The sequence below is a fragment of the Doryrhamphus excisus genome, chromosome 1 (genome assembly GCF_030265055.1).
Source record: "Doryrhamphus excisus isolate RoL2022-K1 chromosome 1, RoL_Dexc_1.0, whole genome shotgun sequence".
NCBI lineage: Eukaryota > Metazoa > Chordata > Actinopteri > Syngnathiformes > Syngnathidae > Doryrhamphus > Doryrhamphus excisus.
Window position 1 is genome coordinate 34,849,285 of NC_080466.1, and position 22,769 is coordinate 34,872,053.

Genomic DNA, 22,769 nt, shown 5'->3' on the forward strand with positions numbered 1-22,769 from the left:
AGAACATCGTTGTCTTATTTGCTGTAGAACCTAAGTGTCCTTGTCCATTCCTTTCCACAAGAATCCGAGTCCGAGAATGTTTATCCAGGGATGAAGGTATGCAGAGGCCTCCTGAGTGGAATGCAGACAGACCTCAGAGACATCGTACTCAGGAGCTCCCGTTTCCACACTGCCCAGAACCAGACCCCCAAAGGACTATTCCTCAACCTCGGCCCAAACCAGGTGCCCACCTTCTCCCAACCCAAGAGTATCAACATCCTCACCCGGCCATTGAACACCAGAATCGGCTGTCACCCGGAAAATTATCAGGACCTCCAGATGTCCCACCGCGAAGGAGAGTGAGTGCCGATCAGATCTACGGTGCCCACAAGGAGGCCAGGCTGGAGGCCAGGATGGAGGCCAACCAGTCCTTTAAAGAAGGACCAAAGTCCTTAAAAGAAGAAGTTCAAACAGAAGGTCTACTGAAGAGCAGAAAGGCCGTGTTGCCTTCAGAGATCCGCCGCAGGGAAAAGAGTGTTGACGATCCTCACAAGGGACAGAGCGACCACATGGAATGGCAGAACTACAGACTGGAGCCGAGACAAGCGAGTCACAAAATAGAAGATGGGGATGTGCAGAGCGATCGAGGCTGGGATAGGAATATTGAGAATATCCAAGCGAGAAGGAGACACCGTCACTCCGGCCATGAGACTCAGGAGGACAGAGTGTTTGGATGTTCAGAAGAACTGAGGCACCCAGAGTCACAAGAGCAGCATTTCCAGACAGAAACCAGAACAAGACAGCAAGGTCCTCAGGCTCTACAAGAAGATCCCCATAGGCAGCATCATGACCCTTTAAGGCAGCAAATACAGGAACAGGAAGAAATGGGAAGGCAGGATTCTGGTTGCAGATTGGAGGAGGAGTCTCAAAGGCAGCCAGATCAGTCATGCCAGCTGAGAAGCGACTCTGCTGTTTACCTCCAGAAGGGTTCTTCTCTACCTCAGGCTAAACACAAAAGCACAGACCCAATCGGAGGGCCCAAACTTAAGACCCGAACACGCTCCATGTCAGATATCGGAATAACCCAACATTCCGTCAGGTTCCATATGGAGAGGGCTGCAGCGACCCTGGAGAACACCAGGGCCGTGCCTCCGGCAGGGGCGGCAAACGGGGATATGGGAACGCTGGACACCCGGGTGTCGGTGGCCCAGTTGAGGAACTCGTACCTGGAGAATGCCAACAGGAAGCCTGACTTGTAGGTCCGACGGCATGGACGCTAACTCTGCACTGGGATGCTACTAAAATCCAGACGCTCAGAAATAGCAGGCCTCCGCCAAGGCTACCATAGCCGAGCTTAATAGTTCATAGGAGTTCAGATCCAGATCCCAAAGGCTCCTCAGGAACTTAATAAGATTCCGCACAAACACACCGATTGATAATAACAATTGGATTTGAAATAAAATGTGTAAACTGGATCGCATCTGAATTATGCAGGAACCTACTTGGGTATCAAAAACTGTAGGCAGGAAGTTGCGCACGACCATGCAAATGGGCAGACCCAATGAAGATCTCCTTGGCGGAGGTAACACGGTGTGGAAATGGTGTTGTATTTCATTGTCTGTGCTGCATGCTGAGTGTGCTAACTGCTATTCATGCTAGGAATTAAACATGTATGTCAGAACCAAACACAACTAATTTTTTTGTCCTTACCAATAAAAGTGAAAGCACCCAATCAGCGATGGAGGTGGACGCTGCCAACTGCACCGACCGGGACCGGGAACGGGAACGGGGGGCTCGGAGGCCCCGGCGCTACATCACACCAGGTGACGGACGTATGTCAGAAAGGTGTCGGACACAACCCATCACCTCTGCGGAACGTCTGGACACTGACAGGTTCAATCCCAGTCCTCTCAGATGATCTTTATTTTGATCTTGGATCATGATGCATTTTTGTGCTTGTTTTTTCCAGATGTCATCTCAGTCCAGCACCGCTACAAGACGCTGAAGGTGAAGTCAGTGAGTGAGAGCTGCAATAAGTCGGTAACGTCTTGTAGAATTTGACAGTTTTCTTTCGTAGTGGATGAAGAAAAACTGGATGAGAGAGCCAAGATGAGCGTGGCCGCCAAGAGGTCGCTTTTCAGGGTAAATAAACTTCTTCTACCTCACGTGTTCGTCACATTTATATGATTATATGTTTTATATGTTTTCTGTTGCAGGAGTTGGAGAAGACATCAGAAGGAGGCGTTCCTAAGCCACGCTCCCGTAACGTAGCCGTTGAACGTCGTCTGAGGCGGGTTCAGGACCGCTCACATACTCAGCCTGTCTCTATTAAGGAGGTAGTCATCGCTTCCAGGTACATGTCGCTATACAATGTATACATTTTTGGTTTCTGTTGATTTGCACTTTAACTTTATGTGTTTCAATGAAGTGCTCCTACCACACCATCGCATGCTGCAGAAGGCCACACCACAAGTTCAGGTCTCGTCAGCACCAGTATGACCACTATCAGGTATACCACTGGAATGTTTGTCATCATGTGTGAAATTTGATAGATTAATTTTTGTATTGTTTTTAAAGAAAGATACAAATTTATGTTTTTTTTCTCTACAAAATCCTATTTAGCGGCAAGGCGGTCTAGTGGTTAGCACGCAGACCTCACAGCTAGGAGACCAGGGTTCAATTCCACCCTCGGCCATCTCTGTGTGGAGTTTGCATGTTCTCCCTGTGCATGCGTGGGTTTTCTCCGGGTACTCCGGTTTCCTCCTACATTCCAAAAACATGCTAGGTTAATTGGCCACTCCAAATTGTCCATAGGTATGAATGTGAGTGTGAAGTGTGAGTGTGGTTGTTTGATGATGATTGGATTCGGGATGACTGTATATGACTGTATGTTAAAAGCGGACATTTTGAGAAGATAAATTGCCATTTATTATCAACTCCTATAATTCATGTTACTCAGTTTATCGAGTCCTGTGAAGTTGGGTTCGCAACTCTTGGGACTTGGGAGCACTCAAGCACTTGGGAGTGAGACCAATCACAGCAGAGTTGGAGTGCTTGGAGGCGGGCTTTGAGTTTTCGCGGGAAGCGCGGAATCCAAAGAAATGCAGCTGCAGATTCTGGAAGATCTAGAAAGCTGTCTGTACTGATTATTGTGTGTAGTTGCTCTATAGGAGTCCACAACTCATTTACAAAGGACTGAAAAATTAACATAATAGGTCCCCTTTAAATATTCAAAAAGTTTTTATATTATTATATTCATATAAAGTAAAGTATTTCAATAACAATATTCAAATATTAGTCAATGACAACACAACTGAAAATAATTTTTTTAAAGTTTTTAAGTCGGTATGCAAAGTAAGCAGGCCCTGCAGAGGCCATGATGTTCACCAGATAGTAAACTGTTGCATTCCACGCTCTGTGTCGCCACCCCCACTGGTCACACCACTAAAGTGTTTACGTCCTCCCCTCCCTGCCCACTCATGAGCTGCTTCATGCACCTTATAGGGGCAGGAAGCTGCTGTTTGAGCAATAAGTCACACATGCTCCACGTTCCCCTACAGTACTCCTCCTTGCAACGTTCCTCGCATGTCAGAAACATTGACAAAGGTCAAAGAACCACAAAGAAAAAGTCAAATTTTCCAGATTACAATAATTTGCACTGCATTCATATCACCGACTCCTATCTGACTTTGACTTTGGTCTGCTCCTCAGCATCCAGGCCTCCATTCAACCAGGTCCAGGAGTGCAGGAGCCCCAGGATGAGACCCCCAAAGAAGACCCTACAGATGAAGACATGCAGGGAGACGACTTGTCAACGCTCAGCTTGGCCGAGAAGATGGCCCTCTTTAACAGGCTCGCCCACCCCGAAGACAAACCGCCCGGGGTGACCCGAGTCGGGGACACTCGGCAGCGCCGCGCTCACGCCCGCTTTCAGACGCAGCCCATCACTCAGGAGGAGGTAGAGAAGGTAACATTTGCATAGATATTCCGTCACAGTGGCTCTTCTTCAACAATACTGGAGAATACATGGAGAAGCATACATTATTATAACGACTGAGATGAAATCAAAATGTGTAGGAAAACATCAAAAATATGCTTGTTTTTTCTTTCCAAAAATCCACAAATTTGCATGGGATTCACTGTATTTCCGTTAGTTTTCACTGGTTTCCATTAAACACTGGCTGGTGTCCTCCCAGGTGACTGAGCCTCCTGTCAGCCACCCTGAGGCCACACAGGAAGAAGATGTAAGGTCCTAAAAAGCCTGCCCTGGTCTGGATGCCAAATGAATGCACTTGATATCAAGCTTGACATTTCTTTATTTACAAGCTGCGTAGTTCCCGTAGCCTTATTGTTTATGTCACATGACAGGTGTGTGGTCATGTGACGCTGGCTTGGATGCTTGTTGAGTGCAATGCAAGCGACTTAGAACTTAGGATAGACTTGCAAACATTGCCTGGCTTATTATTGTTATGGAATTTTTTATTAGTGTTCTTATATGTATTATTATTGGAATTATTAGAAAAGCAGATATGCTTCACAGATAGGAGACCCGAGTTCAATCCCACCCTCTGCCATCTCTGTGTGGAGTATGCATGTTCTCCCCGTGCATGCGTGGGTTTTCTCCGGGTACTCCGGTTTCCTCCCACATTCCAAAAACATGCTAGGTTAATTGGTGACTCCAAATTCGTTATTTGTCTATATGTGCCCTGTGATTGGCTGGCCACCAGTCCAGGGTGTACCCCGCCTCTCGCCTGAAGACAGCTGGGATAGGCTCCAGCACCCCCGCGCAACCCTTGTGAGCATAAGCGGTAGAAAATGAATGAATTAGACCAGGGGTCTCAAACACGCGGCCCACGGGCCAAATGTGGCCCACAGTACACTAGTTTGAGGCCCCCGCCTTGATATGAAAGTTTAATGTTAGTGCGGCCCGCGCAAGTTTGATATGGATGCTGTATGGTATCTTGTACCCAGAAAAAATTATTACGTTTGATTAATGTTCATGTTAAAGGTTAAATAACTGTTAATAGTTATCCTCCCTATCCGTGTGGAAGTGGTAAGTTTTTGGCTATTTAAGTTTAATGGAAATAACTTGAAGGCTACCGTTTAGGTTGCTAGCTCTCTAGTTTGCGAGTCAGCATGTGGTCTCAAGACCCTGCAGTTGCGCAATATGTTTTAAATAAAAAGAGTATAAATGTGACTATAGTCGTGTTTTGTCATGTCTACAGGGCTCTAATAATGCTTTGTTCATTTTAATCTGAAAAAAATAATTTGTCTACCCACCAACTATATGTGGTTTCTATAGTTTTTATTATTTGCCGTTTTATTATTATTATTATTGTTATTATATTTATTTATTTATTACTGATTGATTGATTTTCTTTATTCTTGATTTGTTTATTTATTTTTCATCTTATTTTGTGTAGAAAAATAAAAAGTAAGATATTTGAGAACAGATGTTTTATTTATGTTTTATCAGAGCTTTTCTTGTAGAAAATTGGAACCAAAGCGAAGTTTTTTAATTTTTCTTTGTTTTTAATAAATGCGTTTTTTTGTTTTTTTTTGGAAAACCTGATGCGGCCCAGTCTCACCCAGACCCGAGCTCCATTGGCCCCCAAGTAAATTGAGTTTGAGACCCCTGAATTAGACGAACAGTGATATCTGTACTATACGGACAAAAGTGGAAGGACATAAAACTTTGGATTCTTCATCTTAGCAATGTATTTTGAACAATTTGTGGAAGGCCGTTTTCTGTTCCTAGCGGCATGCACAGAGGAGTTTGGTGTGGAAGAACTAGAACAACTGACCCCTGATTTCACAAATGGACAAATAATCTAGACACCTAAATCCTGCGGAATCTTGTGGAAGCTGTTCTAGGCTTTAGTCCACACCGTGTTAGCTTGTATACGTAGCACTGTCACTTTTAATAATGTGTTGTTTTATTTGTGTTGTTTTAGTTGAAACACAGCAGTCCAATCAAACTGGAGCCCCTCCCTGCCTCGGTGGTCCACTCCGTTGCAGCTGCCACCTCCCAAGCTTCCCTCACCACGGTAACCATGACGCCAGGAGGCAGCAGCAGCAGCATCATTGCCGATGGAGGGAGCGTGACCGCCACCTCCATCCCTCACATCCCCGCCCACCAACAATCCCCCGGCACCGCTAACATCCACCAGGAGAGGGCGCTGAGGTATTTCTCCATGACCCAGACTAGAGACCCCGGCCACCCTGAGCTGGAGGCAGACTCCTCCCCTCTCCTCCCGGAGAGCTCAGACTCAGAGAGGCTGGGGGCTACCCCTGCTTGCAGACATCAGGGGGAGGCAGAGGAGGAAGTGAGGGGGGGAGTCACAAACCGGAAAAAGCAGGACCGGCACTCCCAAATCAAGGACAGCCGGGAGAGGAAGCAGGACACCTGGGAGCATCCTCAGCCTCAATATTTGACAGCCGAGTCGGAGACGCATCCCGGCCGGGTAGCCCTCGGACAGGAGGGTAAAGAGGAAGGAGGTCACGGCAGTACTCGGATCCAAGTCGGACTCTTAGGTAGGAGACTTCTTAAGGTACTAGGAGACTCATTAAGGTAGCTAGGAGGTAGTGTGATGTGAGTGGACACAAAAGGCAAGCCGAGAAAGGGTGGAGGACAGTTCTCATTGTCTTATGCTTCAATGCATGATTGCTTGGGGGACGGACAGGGAAGGGGGTGGTTATATTTGATTTGGGTGTCACGGAGAGAGAGAGAGAGAGAGAGAGAGGGAGAGGGAATCTCATTAGCACATTTTTATATGCCTCGTGGATCCCTTTGTCCTGCAGAGAGAAAAACCCTTTCCCCGGATGTGTTGTTTGTGATCTCCTTATTGGTTTAGCAGTTGTCATTTATACATGCCTAACTAGCCTGAAGAGGATTCGAACCTGCACAGCTCGTCTTGCTGTGATTAGGAGGGTTCATTCACATAGAAAATAAAAGACAGATCATTATTAGCTAATGTTAAGTCAAGGTGATCAATCTTAATCTGCAACAGCACCCAATTGTACATCTTCATTGACCATCTCCATTCAATTGTGTTGCCAACGTTTCACCATCACGATGCATTCGTTATTCACTTAGAAATGGAGAAACACGTACCAAAAGAAGTTAGACCTGCACCTTTATCCAGTCTTGCACCATGCTTCACCTCTCCATTAAATCAATTGAGTTATTTTGACAAAATCCTACTAACTACTAACAAAATAAATGACAATCAAATGAGCCAAATGAGAATAAGAAGTACATGAATTGCAGACGTGGGCTGCATGGCGGTCAAGTGGTTAGCATGCAAACCACACAGACAGGAGACTCGGGTTCAATTTCACCCTCGGCCATCTCTGTGTGGCTCCAGGTACTCCGGTTTCCTCCCACATTCCAAAAAAAAAACATGCTAGGTTAATTAGCGACTCCAAATTGTCCAAAAGGTATGAATGTGAGTGTGAATGGTTGTTTGTCTATATGTGCCCTGTGATTGGTTGGCGACCAGTCCAGGGTGTACCCCGCCTCTCGGCCGAAGACAGCTGGGATAGGCTCCAGCACCCCCTGTGACACCCGTGAGGATAAGCAGTAGAAAATGAATGAATTAATTAATGAATTGCAGACATGGGCTGCATGGCAGTCAAGTGGTTAGCACGCAGACCACACAGCTAGGAGACTCAAGTTCAATTCCACTCTCGGCCATCTCTGTGTGGAGTTTGCATGTTCTCCCCGTGCATGCGTGGGTTTTCTCTGGGTACTCCGTTTTCCTCGCACATTCCAAAAAAAACATGCTAGGTTAATTAGCGACTCCAAATTGTCCATAGGTATGAATGTGAGTGTGAATGGTTGTTTGTCTATATGTGCCCTGTGATTGGTTGGCGACCAGTCCAGGGTGTACCCCGCCTCTCGGCCGAAGACAGCTGGGATAGGCTCCAGCACCCCCTGTGACACCCGTGAGGATAAGCGGTAGAAAATGAATGAATGAATGAATGAATCGCAGACTTGTCAATATATCACAACATATCATATCACAGCATATTATACAAGGCAAATATGCCCTCTAGTGGCTGAGTCAGCAACACATACATAAAGTGCCTTTTTGGGGTATTCGCTTGCACGGAACGATACAGGTTAAACGCGGAAAGTAATTTGTTGTATGTAAACCAAGACAGTGTACAAAAACCAATGTTTTTTTTTTACGAAAACCAAGGTTTGACTATATTATCTTCTCAGATTTGCAGGATGTCCCAGCATCACTGAGGCCTGCCATCACCAAAGTGTCCTCCAAGACAACGTCTCACGTGTCCAGCATCCAGCAAACGCATCCCGTCCTCCAGCCTCCCCCAACCCCTCCCAAACCCTTCTCAGAGCTTCCAAAACCCCAGGTGTACATCCAGCCACTCCAGCCCCCGCCCACATATCCCAAACCGTTGACTCAATCCCCACAAAGCCAGCCCAAACCTCAAGAAGTGTTCCAGAAGCCCAGACTCCAAGTGCCTCCACGGACACCACCCAAACCTCAGTCCTTCCCCCAGACGCTAGTCAAGTCCCAGTCCTTGCCCCTAGACCACAGCGACGACTACAACAGGCTCAGCATCTATTCGGGAGACCTGCTGTCCCCCACAGGTTCTGGGGACCGTGTGCTGCACGGCATGTCTACCAAACAGATGTCCATCAAGGAGAGGTGAGGGACAAAGCCGCACTATCTAGGTTAGGATCCATTAGTAAGACTGAGGATGACTTGATTTAGTTATTTCTGTTCAAGCTCAGTAAGGAGACCATGACACACTTTCTTTCAGTCATCCCCCCCCCACACATCAGCGCTACTCACTCACTTGTGTGACCTGCTTTTTCACCCTTACGGGATTTCTTGTTGTCAGATATACTTATATGTTAATAGGGGTCTGGGGCGGGGGGCATAATCACACAGACTACATCTCATTGGAGGAAAAAAATCATTGTTATTATTAAAATTATTAAATTATGATTTTGTTAGTTTTGTTAGCACTAATGTAGCTTTACAGAAATAATTAGAATGTCCTCTAGTAGACTCATTCATTCATTCATTTTCTACCGCTTTTCCTCACGAGGGTCGCAGGGGTGCTGGAGCCTATCCCAGCTGTCTTCGGGTGAGAGGCAGGGTACACCCTGGACTGGTCGCCAGCCAATCACAGGGCACATATAGACAAACAACCATTCACACTCACATTCATACCTATGGACAATTTGAAGTCGCTAATTAACCTAGCATGTTTTTGGAATGTGGGAGGAAACTGGAGTACCCGGAGAAAACCCACACATGCACGGGGAGAACATGCAAACTCCACACAGAGATGGCCGTGGGTGGAATTGAACCCTGGTCTCCTAGCTATGAGGTCTACGCGCTAACCACTCGCCCCCCGTGCCGCCCCCTCGTGAGGAAAAGCGGTAGAAAATGAATGATATGATCCCTACAGATAGCTAGCCAGTTTCTGCTCCTTTTATTTAGCAAAACCTCTTTTCTCATGTCAGGGTGGCACTGCTGAAGAAGAGTGGTGAGGAGGACTGGAAAAATAGGATCAACAAGAAACAGGAAGTGGTGAAGGTGGCGTCCGCAGAGCAGCAGACTCAGCAATGGGATGCGGAGAAGACCCAACAGAAGAAGGTATGTCTGGATTTGTTATACTGGATGTCCAACATAATAATTATTTGAATAATTTTTCCTTTAAAAGGGAACTTAAAAGCGCTAATTCAATAAATCCTAAAATCAATCCTAAAGCGAACAGGCAACCAATGCAGGGGGGCCAGAATTGGGGTGATGTGCTCCCCCTTTTTGGTTCCAATAAGTCTATAAACTCTAATGTCATTAACCACATTAGCATTCTGCAAGCAAAGATACCACTTTAAATGCCCCCGGGGGTACCCCTCAATCCCCCGCCCTCAAACCCCATCTCCCAATTCTCGTACCACCCCTTGTGTCCCCTCCCTCCAGGAGGAAGCGGTGGTCGTCCACGACTACTCCTCTGTGTCTGTGTCAGAGCAGCTGTGGGTAAGCTCCATCACCTCCTAGAGTGGGAAGCTGCCTTGTCCAATCATGTTTGAGCATGAATAAAGCACCTCCTCGGTCTTTTGGCTGCTAGTCTGGAGCGCTGGCATGGCTTTTGGAATGGGACCAATGCCGGTTTAACCCTTAGATGCAAAAGTGGGTCAACAATGACCCGGTCAGGTTGTTTTCTTGAAATATCTTCGTAGTGAAATTTTTTTATCATTTCATATTCCAGGTATTCCTCAAAAATCATATTTTGATATCATGCCATTCACATTTTAACTTATCTTTTATACATTTTAAGAAATTTTTGTTTTTGTGTTACTACTCCAACTTTCCATAAATGGGTCAAAAATGACCCGGTCAGGTTGTTTTCTTGAAATATCTTCGTAATGAATTTTTTTTAATAATTTCATATTCCAGGTATTCCTCAAAAATCATATTTTGATATCATGCCATTCACATTTTTAACTTACCGTTATGCAACACACAATGGATCCTCACATTTTCTATTGTTGTAAGGCGTCATTTTCTTTTTCAAAGATGTAAAAAAGTGAAAAATGAAGATGTTTCTAACATGAAATCATTCTTGTGTGGTCCTAAATATAATACTAAATATCATACAAGTGATTATTCCTAACCAAAATGGCAAAATTGGCATAAAAACACATTGATTCTAGTATGGGTCATTTTTGACCCACTTATGGAAGAGTGTAGGGTCCAGTCACTCGTGCATCTAAGGGTTAAGGGACATTCAAGTTTTTTATGCAGTGTTGTCGTTGTAATGACAGCAAATGCATGACAATTCATTAAATCAACCCAATCAGACACTTCACTAGATAACAATCAAATGAGATCCAATCTAATGTAAGAAGTCTTATTAATGAGATCGTCGCATTGCTGTCTTATCACTGTCTATTTCATAGGAGCAGATGCTTTCACATGTTCAAAGATACCATGTTTATCTTATGCCGCATTTCGGCGACTTGGACCAAGCAAGCGTCGCTTTGTGGGAATTTAAATTCACTTCTCTTTTTCACTTTACTTTCCTTCGACACACTGCTATCAGAAGAATCTGCCTTGCGCCTGGGAGACATAATGGAGGTGAAAGGGGAACTACACTTTTTGTTTGCAGTTTTGCCCATCATTCACAATGTTTGTGTGAAACATAAATACATATTTCTTTCCCTTTAATACGAGTTAATATGAGCTAGCTTATGTTGAACCTATTATGATGTTAAAGCCCAAAAAACAAACAAAAAATGCCACCTATATATTAACCAAGCTACAGCAATATTGTTATATCGGTTTGTACTCATATTGAAAATCAAGATCAAGTGAGCTTTTGCCCTTCTGCTATATATTTATCTGGTGGACTAGCAAGATGACTCGCTAGCAATCCACAGGCGGAAGAGTGGATACCTGGTAATGGTAAAGGTAATGGTAATGGTTTTATTTCATTTGAACATGCATCAGATTACAATTGAGTGCATCCCATAATCAGTTCCCAGTTCCACATGTCCAAAAGGAGTAGGAAGAAGCAAAGCTTATCAAATCCTACCCCTCCATCTGGTACTTTTACAATCACTAACTGTTACATTTGTTCACTTCCTGCTTTCCATAATACAATTTAAGTTTTTTTTTTGTTCAGTATGTACCTCGTACTGAAGTAGGAGGTGATATGAGCATCCAATGCCATAATGGGTACCATAGTACGTGTCAATATAGTGATATATATAGCACATCATGACTGGTTCAAGACTCTTCATCCTTGTATTTAGCAAACATCAACTGCTTGTATTGTTTCGCTCTCCACTCTATGTTACGTTATGTTACGTTATGTTACGTTATGTTACGTTATGTTACGTTACGTTATGTTACGTTACGTTACGTTACGTTACGTTACGTTATGTTATGTTATGTTACGTTACGTTATGTTACGTTACGTTGCGTTACGGTACGTTATCTTATGTTACACAACGTTATGTTACGTCACGTTACGTTACATTATGTTATGTATGTTATTATCAGTGTACGTGTTAATGCGTGATCACAGCATGTATATCAAGAGGTTTTATCTAGAGGGTTGAAATAGGTGTGTCCCAATGATGTTCATTGTTAACTAGCTAATACTAAGTTGTTTTCTCTTGTTAAAATGCACAGAAAAGGGAAATAAATATGTGAACGATGGGCAAAATTCCCAAAAATATTGCAGTTCCCCTTTATGTTAACTAAAAATCAAAAAGGTGAAAATTCATGCTACGGAGTTTTTGCAGAATTCTGCATACTAACTAACTAACTAACTGACTAACACGTGGTGTGTTGGTGCAGCCGGTGTCGGTAAAATGCATGTACAGTCATTAACTGAACCCGAATCAAAACGCACGTCAAGGCATCCAGACTATTTGATTGGAAGTCAAACTTTTGTTACGGCTTTGCAGCCCACCTCCTATGTGTCACCTGTCCTCTCCTTCCTTTTTGGTCCTCATCCATCCACCTCTCCATCCTCAGGAGCCTGTCTTTTCCTCCACTTTCTCTCCTCCTTTCTCCCTCGGCCAAAAGTGTCAGTACAGTGACCACCACGTCCAGGTAAGGACGTCCACTTTGCTCCACCTGTCATGGCTTGATGAACAAGCAGAGATGAGATGGTGTCTGCCTGCCTCGCTTGACTGCATCAAATCTTCTGCTTGGTTGGACGCTGCTCCTGCATGAGTAATTGCTCTCAGAGATGAAGTTACCCTCAGCTCTTAGTGGGACGTGGTGTACTCTGGTGTGTTTGGTCTGCAGTAATGCGGCATTCTGGTTTAGCTCCAGACAGGAAATCCAAAAAGGCTTTTGAAGATAAACCTAAAATCATTCCAACCAAATCCCCCCCTGCTGAAGCTAAAACTGACAGTTGGAATGATCCGCATCTCTGTATGCACACCAGCTAAACATGAATCATCTGCTTTGTATTATTAGAAGTACAAGGTGGGAGAGGAACGTGAGGCCCAGATGACCATTGAGGAGAGGAAGCAGATGATCACCATCCGAGAAGATGCCTGGAAGACAAAGGGGAAGGGTGCCGCCAACGACTCGGGCCAGTACACCGTGGCCGCACGCATGGTCAAGAAAGGTCAGCACTATACAAAAAAAAACATATTACTTATGTCCAAGCATGTTATTGGGGAAAAGTATGCAAGTTACACTCAACTTGAGGTTTAGACAACTGTTCTCTTCCAAGCAACTCTTAATAAATGTTGCGTTGTTCCATGGGAACAGAAAATAGTCACCAGATTGTTGCCACAAAGTCGGAAGAATACAATTGTTGAAAATGTCTTACTCTGATAATGAATGAAAATTTTTCTTTGTTTAATAATTCTACAGAGGGTCAAGGGAGTCAAGGGACTGTATGTAACTGGATCAACATTACATTTTTGTTCAATTCGGTCAGTAGCAGTATCACTCATCACTAAAACTACAATGGTTCTGTGACTGTGTACTGAAGCAGTGATTTCTAAACCGAAATGGTATTTTAATGGTATTAAGTAAGACTTTGCTTCTGAACGTGTCCCATCTGCTTCCTCCCACGCATCCCAAGGCCTGGCTGCATCTTCTTCTGTCATCGCCCCCATCCTGTCGCCAGTCACCACCAAGCTCAAGAGTGGCATGGCGGCTGTTGGCAAACCTCAAGAAGGTGCGTGTCTGATAAATGTATCCTTGTTAGAGATGGGTACCACTGGCACCAATGCGAGGGAGCACCAGAGAGAAGCCACAGGGGGATGCTTAAAATAAGTCATATTTATAGTATATGGGTAAAATACAACCTACATGTTTCTAAGTCACTTTTAATTATGAGACTTGATGCCTGGACGTATCCTGGTGTGTAGAAACGACCAACCAAAACTAGTCAGTAGATAGTATTACAAGCATGTGAGAATGAACATTCACAGCCAACATCTTTAGTAATGCTTTATTTAGTAAGATAAATAGGAATAATAAGAACAGGAAACCAGAACTAATGCATAAAAGCGAGAAAAAAAACAACTGACAGAGCACGACAGTACCCCCCTGTAACCCAGATGTCCTAAAGTTCAGATTTTAAAAAAATGGAATGGGGTACCGGGGCGATTCCCAAGTACTGGGTATTTGTACTCATCCCAGGAAAGTGTAGAAAATGCACTTACTTGTTATCCAGCAAGTGTTAAAAAAGAGAACAACACAGGAAGTATAACAAATAAGAACAGGAAACCAGAACTAATGCATAAAAGCGAGAGAAAAAAACAACTGACACAGAGCACGACAGTACCCCCCGTAACCCAGACGTCCAAAAGTTCAGAATAAAAAAAATGGAGTGGGGTACCGGGGCGATTCCCAGGTACTGGGTATTTGTACTCATCCCCAGGAAAGTGTAGAAAATGCACTGACTTGTAATCCAGCAAGTGTTAAAAAAGAGAACACCACAGGAAGTATAACAAAATAAGAACAGGAAACCAGAACTAATGCATAAAAGCGAGAAAAAAACAACTGACAGAGCACGACAGTACCCCCCTGTAACCAAGAATTCCTAAAGTTCAGAATAAAAAAAATTGAGTGGTGTACCGGGGTGATTCCCAGGGACTGGGTATTTGTACTCATCCCAGGAAAGTGTAGAAAGTGCACTGACTTGTAAAGAGAACACAGGAAGTATAACAAAATAAGAACAGGAAACCAGAACTAATGCATAAAAGTGAGAAAAAAACAACGGACATAGAGCATGACAGTACCCCCCTGTGACCCAGACTTCCTAAAAAAAATGGAGTGGGGTACAGTGGCGATTCCCAGGTACTGGGTATTTGTACTCATCCTTGGTCCTAGTAACCGCCTTCGTCCATTAATGTACCTTCAAGCAGAAGGTACTTCAAGAAGGCAGCCATATTGGTAACCTAAAAGAGTGGTCATATGGACCCTGCATGCTTGGCTGTGTTAGAGTAGAACCACAAGATTTATCCTAAATGAAATGTGGTTCCTCTCTAGAAATTGAAGCCAGGGCCGACATGGAGTCAGACAAGAAACTCGACAAGTTGGAGACCTTCCTTGGACGCCTGAACAGCAAAGGTAGTCTCCACCAACCAACTCATTAAAAAAGCTCTCAACATCATCACCACATTCTTCCGTGTCTCAGTGGCAGACCTGCAGGAGACCACCCTAACGGTCACAGAGAAGGCGGTGAAGGAAGTGATGAAGATTGACGATGAGATCTTCTCCAAGTTCTATCGTCACGTAGCCGACTTCCCTCACATCCCCACCCGGATCGAGTTCAGCGAAGACTTTGACACCATATTTGGTTCTCTGGAGGGTCCCAAGTGAGCACCTTGGATAGCAGCTTTTCATGATGCATCACATGTCCTAACTTGCCGCCTAACTCAAACAGGCTGACGTCGGCCATGGTGCAGCACAAGCGCTCGGTACGTCCCTCCAGGAACGTCCAGGCCTCCAGGAACCCTCTGAAGATGCTGGCCGCCCGGGAGGACATCCGACACGAGTACACTGAGCAGAGGTTGAATGTGGCCCAGCTGGAGAGCAAAAGGATGTCCACGGAGAGGAGTGAGTATTTTTCAAGATTACCAAATTAGTTGGCTTTTTCTTCGGGAACAACAGCCATGAAAATAATCAGTTCCAGGGTCAAACTAGCCCAGATATGTGTACAATTACACCCCTATTTAATAGTGTTTTTTAAACATTCTTAATTGTAATGGTAATAGTTTTATTTCTACGTTATGCTAGCCATAGCATTTCAGTATGTGGAATCAAACTATGGAATGGATTGAGTAAGGACCTCAAACAATGCACAACGATGAGCCAATTCAAGAAACAATACAAGCAGTTGATGTTTGCTAAATACAAGGATGAAGAGTCTTGAACCAGTCATGATGTGCTATATATATCACTATATTGACACTTACTATGGTACCCATTATGGCATTGGATGCTCATATCACCTCCTACTTCGGTACGAGGTACATTATTTAAAAAAAAGAAAAAACCTTAAACTGTATTATGGAAAGCAGGAAGTGAACAAATGTAACAGTTAGTGATTGTAAAAGTACCAGATGGAGGGGTAGGATTTAATAAGCTTTGCTTCTTCCTACTCCTTTTGGACATGTGGAACTGGGAACTGATTATGTGATGCACTCAATTGTAATCTGATGCATGTTCAAATGAAATTAAACCATTACCATTACCATTTGATCATGCATCAGATTACAACTGAGTGACTATTACATTTGTTCACTTCCTGCTTTCCATAATACAGTTTAAGGTTTTTTTTTTGTTTTTTTTTTTTTGTTTTTTTTAATAATGCACCTCGTACCGATGTACAAGGTGATATGACCATACAATGACATATGTGACATATGCATGTTCAAATGAAATAAAACCATTACCATTACCATTTGAACATGCATAAGATGTTGGGCCGAGATGTTTTTTAATTGTGTATTATATTCATTCCAGTGACTAAAAGCTCAGAATACTCAGAGGCTGCCCTGGCAGGTCTGGCCAGTAAAGAGAATTTCAGCAGTGTGAGTTTACGCAGCGTCAACATCTCAGAGCAGATGTCCAACAACAGTGCCGTCCCATACAAGAACCTCATGCTGCTGCAGGTGAAAGGTCAGGCCCTCTTCCATCACAAACCGCTAACGTGAGCTCTCCGGTACGGCTTCTGTCTAATCCACACCGCTCCGTATGATGGCTCTCTGCAGGCCGGCGCCACGTTCAGACCCGACTAGTCGAGCCCAGAGCATCGTCGCTGAACAGTGGGGATTGTTTCCTGCTGGTGACGCCTGAGCACTGCTTTGTGTGGATAGGAGAGTTCAGTAATGTCATCGAAAGGGCAAAGGTGACATATATTATTCATATTTATCTTTCATCATTACAAAATATATATAATTTAACTGTTGGTTATTTTGGAGTACCATGATCTACATTACATTAAATGCCTTCAACATTTAAAATGACTAAATTGTGGTTAAGAACTAGGGCTGTCAATTGATTAAAATATTTAATCGCAATTGATCACATTTTGGCCACTGTTAACTCACAATTTATTGCATTTAATTACAGATAGAAATACATTTTTATTGAAACCTGGAATTGAAACCTGGTCTCCTAGCTGTGAGGTCTGCGTGCTAACCACTCGACCGCCGTGCAGCCCCAAATTATATCAAATTCGAAACTATGGCCATTATTTAAAACAATACAGTCAGCAAGCATATTTTTGTGTTTATTTATGAGACTAGTTTTAAATGCTAAATGTTTGTGAGTAAAAAAGCCTATTTACGAACATTCAGAAATGATTATTAACTATGATGATTTTATTTTTGCAAACCTCTAGATTTGATTTGATTTAATTTCGTACAGCTCTAATCACATGGAAAACTGAATATAGTATAATATTTCCTTATTTCGGGCAGTCAGCGTGTACAGGTGTACATCATTGTGTGTCAGTGATGTGGTCATTCAACAGTAGTCTTTACTTTGCGGCTGTAGGCGATGGATCTGGCCACGTTCATCCAGACAAAAAAGGACCTCGGCTGCAGGGCCAGAAAAGTGCAAACCATCGAGGAAGGGGTCAACCCTCAGAGTCCGGATTCCCAACAGTTTTGGACCATTCTCGGAGGACAGACCCCTTACCAACGTAAGAGCGTCCTACAGATGACAACCTAGAGAGTTAAATGTAAATAACCGTATTTCCTGTCTGGGTGATGATTAGCTGCCGGTCCATCGGAGGAAGACGAGCATTTTGAGAATGCCATTGTGGAAACCAACTGCATCTTTCGTCTGCTGAATGACAAACTGGTCCCCGATGATGATGAATGGGGGAAGGTCCCTCGCTGTTGTCTGCTGGCATCCAAAGAGGTTTTATTGTTTATTATTATGATTGTAGCTCGCAGTGGTGTACAATTGTACTGTATTATACTGCTTGTTTCTAATATTTTGCTTACCTTATGTAGCTACATGAGACCACCTATACTTAGCACGACTATTATTATCATGAGGTAATATTGCACCAGTTTGAATGTGTTGCCTAGCAACAAGAAGGGCAGTAGTGAGCAAATTCATACATCAATGCCAAAACTATTTTTACTCTACTGTTACATTCTGTCACGGAGACATTTTTATTGATTATTAAAAACATTAAAATGAGCTTGTTTAATTAAAATGTGACTTCTATGAAATACTGTACCTCTGGTCCAGGTGCTGGTGTTGGACTTTGGCAGTGAGGTGTACGTATGGCATGGCAAAGAGGTGACGCTGGCACAGAGGAAGGTGGCCTTCCAGCTGGCCAAGCACCTCTGGAACGGCACCTTTGACTACACCTGCTGTGACATCAACCCGCTGGACCCTGGAAGCTGCAACACCCTCATTCCCAGGTATGTGCAACACTGGGTTGTTATTAACCTCTTTAAAGGCTCTGGAATGACGCTGTGAAAATCACGGTGACCATGAATGGGTCTTCAGAACTTAGGCTTCTCTTGCCTGGTCCTTGCTCGCCAAAATGATGTGTTTAGTTTTAACATACCGTAAGTCACACAAGGCCAATTCATTTTCTATCGCTTATCCTCACGAGGGTCGCAGGGGTGCTGGAGCCTATGCCAGCTGTCTTCGGGCGAGAGGCGGAGTACACCCTGGACTGGTCGCCAGCCAATCACAGGACACATATAGACCGCACAATGCTAGAAATGCATAATTAGTTAGAAAAAAAACATACATAAGTCGCACTGCTGTATAAGTCGCATATTTTGTGGTTAATTTATTTTCCAAACTACTTGACCAAAACAGACATTACGTCCTCTTGGAAGGCAAATTCTAACAATAAAAGACTAGAGAACAGGCTGAATAGGTGTAAGATATGCTAACACAACAAAAAAATTATCGAACAGAAAAGGTGTCCCGTGTTTATGTAACATAAACATTTTTTTCATTTATAAGTTGCACAAGGCCATTCATTCATTCATTAATTTTCTACCGCTTATCCTCACGAGGGTCGGGGGTGCTGGAGCCTATCCCAGCTGTCTTCAGGCGAGAGGCGGAGTACACCCTGGACTGGTCGCCAGCCAATCACAGAGCACATGTAGGCCGCACAATGCCAGAAATGCATAATTAGGTAGAAAAAAACATTTTTTTCATTTATAATTCGTTCTGGAGTATAAGTCTCAGGAACAGCCAACCTATGAAAAAAATATGCTTATAATTCGGATAATTCAGTAGTTGTTTGTCATTCCGAATCAAAATTGCAAAAATTTACAGTTGGATCTTAAGTAGAGTTTCAAAATGCAAAATGAAGAAATGGGAGTGAGACACAAAACGTTTTGAGTACGCAATTAACAACCATTCCACTGAAATAGGCTTTTCATCAGCTGATCAAAAGGTGAAGATCCTAGCACAAAAAAAACCCTGCAAAAAATGTCCAAAAAATTGACTCAGTCATGTGACCAGTCCAGGGCAGCACGGCGATCTAGTGGTTAGCGCGCAGACCTCACAGCTAGGAGACCAGGGTTCAATTCCACCATCACTGTGTGGAGTTTGCATGTTCTCCCCGTGCATGCGTGGGTTTTCTCCGGGTACTCCGGTTTCCTCCCACATTCCAAAAACATGCTAGGTTAATTGGCCACTCCAAATTGTCCATAGGTATGAATGTGAGTGTGAATGGTTGTTTGTCTATATGTGGCCTGTGATTGGCTGGCCACCAGTCCAGGGTGTACCCCGCCTCTTGCCCCAAGACAGCTGGGATAGGCTCCAGCATCCCCCGCGACCCTCGTGAGGAAAAAGCTGTAGAAAACGAATGAATGAATGTGACCAGTCCAGGGTGTACTCCGCCTCTCGCCCGAACTCAGCTGGGATAGGCTCCAGCATACCGCCGCGACCCCAACTAGGATATCGATATATATCTCTTATATCTGTTTTTTTTATCACACACACAAATTAGCCTTAAAAGAACTACAAGAAATCTAAGTCCAACCAATTCTTAAATACTTCAGACAATGACATCCAGAATCTAAGAACGACTGAATGTAGGCCTTCAAGATCTGGCTTGGTACCATAAGTGGTCTGGGTCAGCCTAACCGGCAGAAATTATCCGGATCCAAAGCCAAAATTAAAGAACTGCTGCCTTTTCCATAGAAACTACAACGGATGACCATTCTGGGATATGGTTTCAGGAAAATACTAGTACTAGGTAGTACTTGTGCACCTTAAACCACAGAGAGTCTTGCTCATCTTTCTGACCGTCCCTCCACAGGAAGGGCCAGGGTAGACCCGACTGGGCCATATTTGGCAGACTGACAGAGCACAATGAGACCATCTTGTTCAAAGAGAAGTTTGTGGACTGGACTGAAGTGAAGCCGCTGTCGCCAACCGAAGGCAGCGAGCTGGTACCAGAACAGCAGGTTAGCATCAAAGATCATAGTGTACAAAAACAGAATCCACTAAAAGTTTGTCTTTGTTTTTTCCCAGAAGGCTACAGGGCGGGAGTGCCGGCCGTACGATGCCAGCCTGATGCTGCCGCTGCTGCAGTCATCCATCGCCACCATCCTGGACGGCGTCAACGTTGGTCGCGGACACGGCTCGGTGGAGACAGAGGACCGCATGAGGACGCAGGAAATCAGCACCGTTTCTGTGGACGTGTGGCACATCCTGGAGTTCGACTACAGCCGCCTACCGCGCCAGAGCATCGGACAGTTCCATGAGGGCGACGCCTACGTGGTGAAGTGGAAGTACATGGTCAGCACGTCAGGTTAGCCACAACTCTGACACTTTTGTTTATTTATTTTAGTTCTTATTTAGTTCTTATTTTGTTATTTTTTAGTATTTTCTAGTTATTTTACTGACTTTTTTCTTCTTTCCAAGTGGGACGTAGACACAACCCGGAAGTGAGGAGCACAGGACCCGGCAGAGAGCAGTGTTGTTATTTCTTCTGGCAAGGCCGACATTCCACCGTTAGCGAAAAAGGAACATCGGCATTGATGACGGTGGAGCTGGATGAAGAGAGAGGGGCTCAGGTAGGATGGTGGACCTGAATGCAGCCAAAAACAGAAACACAAAGTGTTTCTGTACGATACACTACCGCTCAAAAGTTTGGGATCACTTGCAAATTTCTTTGTTTTCCAAAGAAAAATATTTTCATGCATTTCACAAACAATTTTTATCCATTTCACAAACAATGAAAATGAATGAGATGATTTTCAAAGAAGGATGTACATTTTTGCATAGAGGCCTACTATGATCAACTGTCAGTCCTCTGCATCAATCTCCTGGTATGGCTGCTAATCCAAGTTCATCATTTTATAAGGCTAATAGATGATTATAAAAGCCATGTAAAAAAATTTCTTACCATACTGTTAACTACTCCCTTCAGAGAGCAGCACAAACTGGGTCTAACAAGGACAGAAAAACGCTGCACAACTGTGCAAGAACATTTAACTGATGCAGTCCTGTTTGTCACTGTTGTTGTTATGGGAATTGTTTGTTGCTGCTGTTTTTGTCTCCCTCTCTACTGCCCCCCCACCCCAGTTTCTCCTCTTCTTTTCTGTTTTTCTTCTTGCTCCGGTCCAGTCGCTCCAAATACGCATAACAAAAATATGAAATAACGGCAAATAATATTTCATGGTACAGGGAAGTTGTAGCCTACACCTTTCCTGACACAGAGCAAATCTGTTTAGCATGTAAGGGCATTTAGATCAACAATACTATCTGCCCCAATGGCTGGACGGGACAAAAAAAAAAGACTTCCAAAAAAACATTTCCAAGTGATCCCAAACTTTTAAGCGGTAGTGTAGATCCTCAATAGTTGTGTACCAAATCTGTTACGAGTGTTATGACAGCTACATTGGACACACGACGCATGTATTACATCCAGCTCCATGCTGTTAACTACTCCCTTCAGAGAGCAGCACAAACTGGGTCTAACAAGGACAGAAAAACGCTGCACAACTGTGCAAGAAGACAAATATCTGAGAGTGTGTACTTTAGTATAGTAGCCGTCAAACACCAGTGTCAGTATCAACAGTGAAGCGGCCACTTCAGGACTTCAGATTTCATGGCAGGATTGCCAAGAAAAAGCCAGATCTCAGACTGGACAAAAACATTTCCAAGTGATCCCAAATTTTTGAGCGGTAGTGTATGTACTCTACTGTACTGTGTAAGTTCCGTTACTGGCCAAAAATAGGGTACAACTTATACTGATCTCTGTATTAAATACAACATACAGTACAAACCCGAAAAGCAAGTACAAAAGTTGTACTTTTATATGTTTAAAAGGTCCAAGTGCTGCAGGGAAAAGAGCCTCCGTGTTTCCTGCAGTGCTTCAATGGCGGTATGATCGTTCACGCCGGCAAGCGGGAAGAGGAGGAGGAGAACATCCAAAGTAAACAAGACATTTTCTCCTGTCGTTTTTTTTTTTTTTTGGCGGTTCATGAACTGCTTTGTGACAAGCCGTGTCTATTTCCATTAGGCGAGTGGCGTCTCTACTGTGTGCGGGGTGAGGCGGCCGCGGAAGGCCACCTACTGGAGGTGGCGTGTCATTGCAGCAGCCTGCGCTCGCGAGGCTCCATGATGCTGCTCAGCGTCAACAAGGCGGTTATCTACCTGTGGCACGGCTGTAAGACACAACCGCATACCCGCAGCGTGGGCAACATGGCGGCCCTGAGGATCAAAGAACAGTGGGTTTGCTTTCATTTATTTATTTACATTTTTATTTCATTTAGTTAGCCTCAGAAGTGTCACAATCGCGTATTGGAAATGTTTTTGCAT

At 44.0% G+C, this 22,769-nt stretch overlaps 1 protein-coding gene across 10 annotated transcripts in view; it reads left to right on the plus strand.

The window, feature by feature from the left end:
- Positions 1-22,769, plus strand: part of LOC131126946 (supervillin-like) — a 45,169-nt gene that overhangs the window by 16,987 nt on the left and 5,413 nt on the right. For 5 of the 10 annotated variants that reach the window (XM_058069440.1, XM_058069441.1, XM_058069436.1 and 2 more), the window contains 28 exons: positions 62-1,234; positions 1,699-1,872; positions 1,949-1,995; positions 2,057-2,121; positions 2,196-2,332; positions 2,408-2,488; positions 3,691-3,946; positions 4,176-4,223; positions 5,934-6,513; positions 8,207-8,657; positions 9,485-9,617; positions 9,945-10,001; positions 12,510-12,587; positions 12,960-13,113; positions 13,579-13,674; positions 14,994-15,074; positions 15,142-15,322; positions 15,391-15,563; positions 16,473-16,628; positions 16,721-16,857; positions 17,508-17,655; positions 17,731-17,876; positions 18,216-18,391; positions 20,260-20,407; positions 20,475-20,754; positions 20,868-21,019; positions 22,278-22,383; positions 22,471-22,678. In XM_058069440.1, the coding sequence (XP_057925423.1) occupies positions 62-1,234; positions 1,699-1,872; positions 1,949-1,995; positions 2,057-2,121; positions 2,196-2,332; positions 2,408-2,488; positions 3,691-3,946; positions 4,176-4,223; positions 5,934-6,513; positions 8,207-8,657; positions 9,485-9,617; positions 9,945-10,001; positions 12,510-12,587; positions 12,960-13,113; positions 13,579-13,674; positions 14,994-15,074; positions 15,142-15,322; positions 15,391-15,563; positions 16,473-16,628; positions 16,721-16,857; positions 17,508-17,655; positions 17,731-17,876; positions 18,216-18,391; positions 20,260-20,407; positions 20,475-20,754; positions 20,868-21,019; positions 22,278-22,383; positions 22,471-22,678 (5,622 nt within the window). The remainder of the gene's footprint in view (positions 1-61; positions 1,235-1,698; positions 1,873-1,948; positions 1,996-2,056; positions 2,122-2,195; positions 2,333-2,407; positions 2,489-3,690; positions 3,947-4,175; positions 4,224-5,933; positions 6,514-8,206; positions 8,658-9,484; positions 9,618-9,944; positions 10,002-12,509; positions 12,588-12,959; positions 13,114-13,578; positions 13,675-14,993; positions 15,075-15,141; positions 15,323-15,390; positions 15,564-16,472; positions 16,629-16,720; positions 16,858-17,507; positions 17,656-17,730; positions 17,877-18,215; positions 18,392-20,259; positions 20,408-20,474; positions 20,755-20,867; positions 21,020-22,277; positions 22,384-22,470; positions 22,679-22,769) is intronic. The other 5 variants (XM_058069434.1, XM_058069438.1, XM_058069435.1 and 2 more) reach the window with 5 other exon arrangements.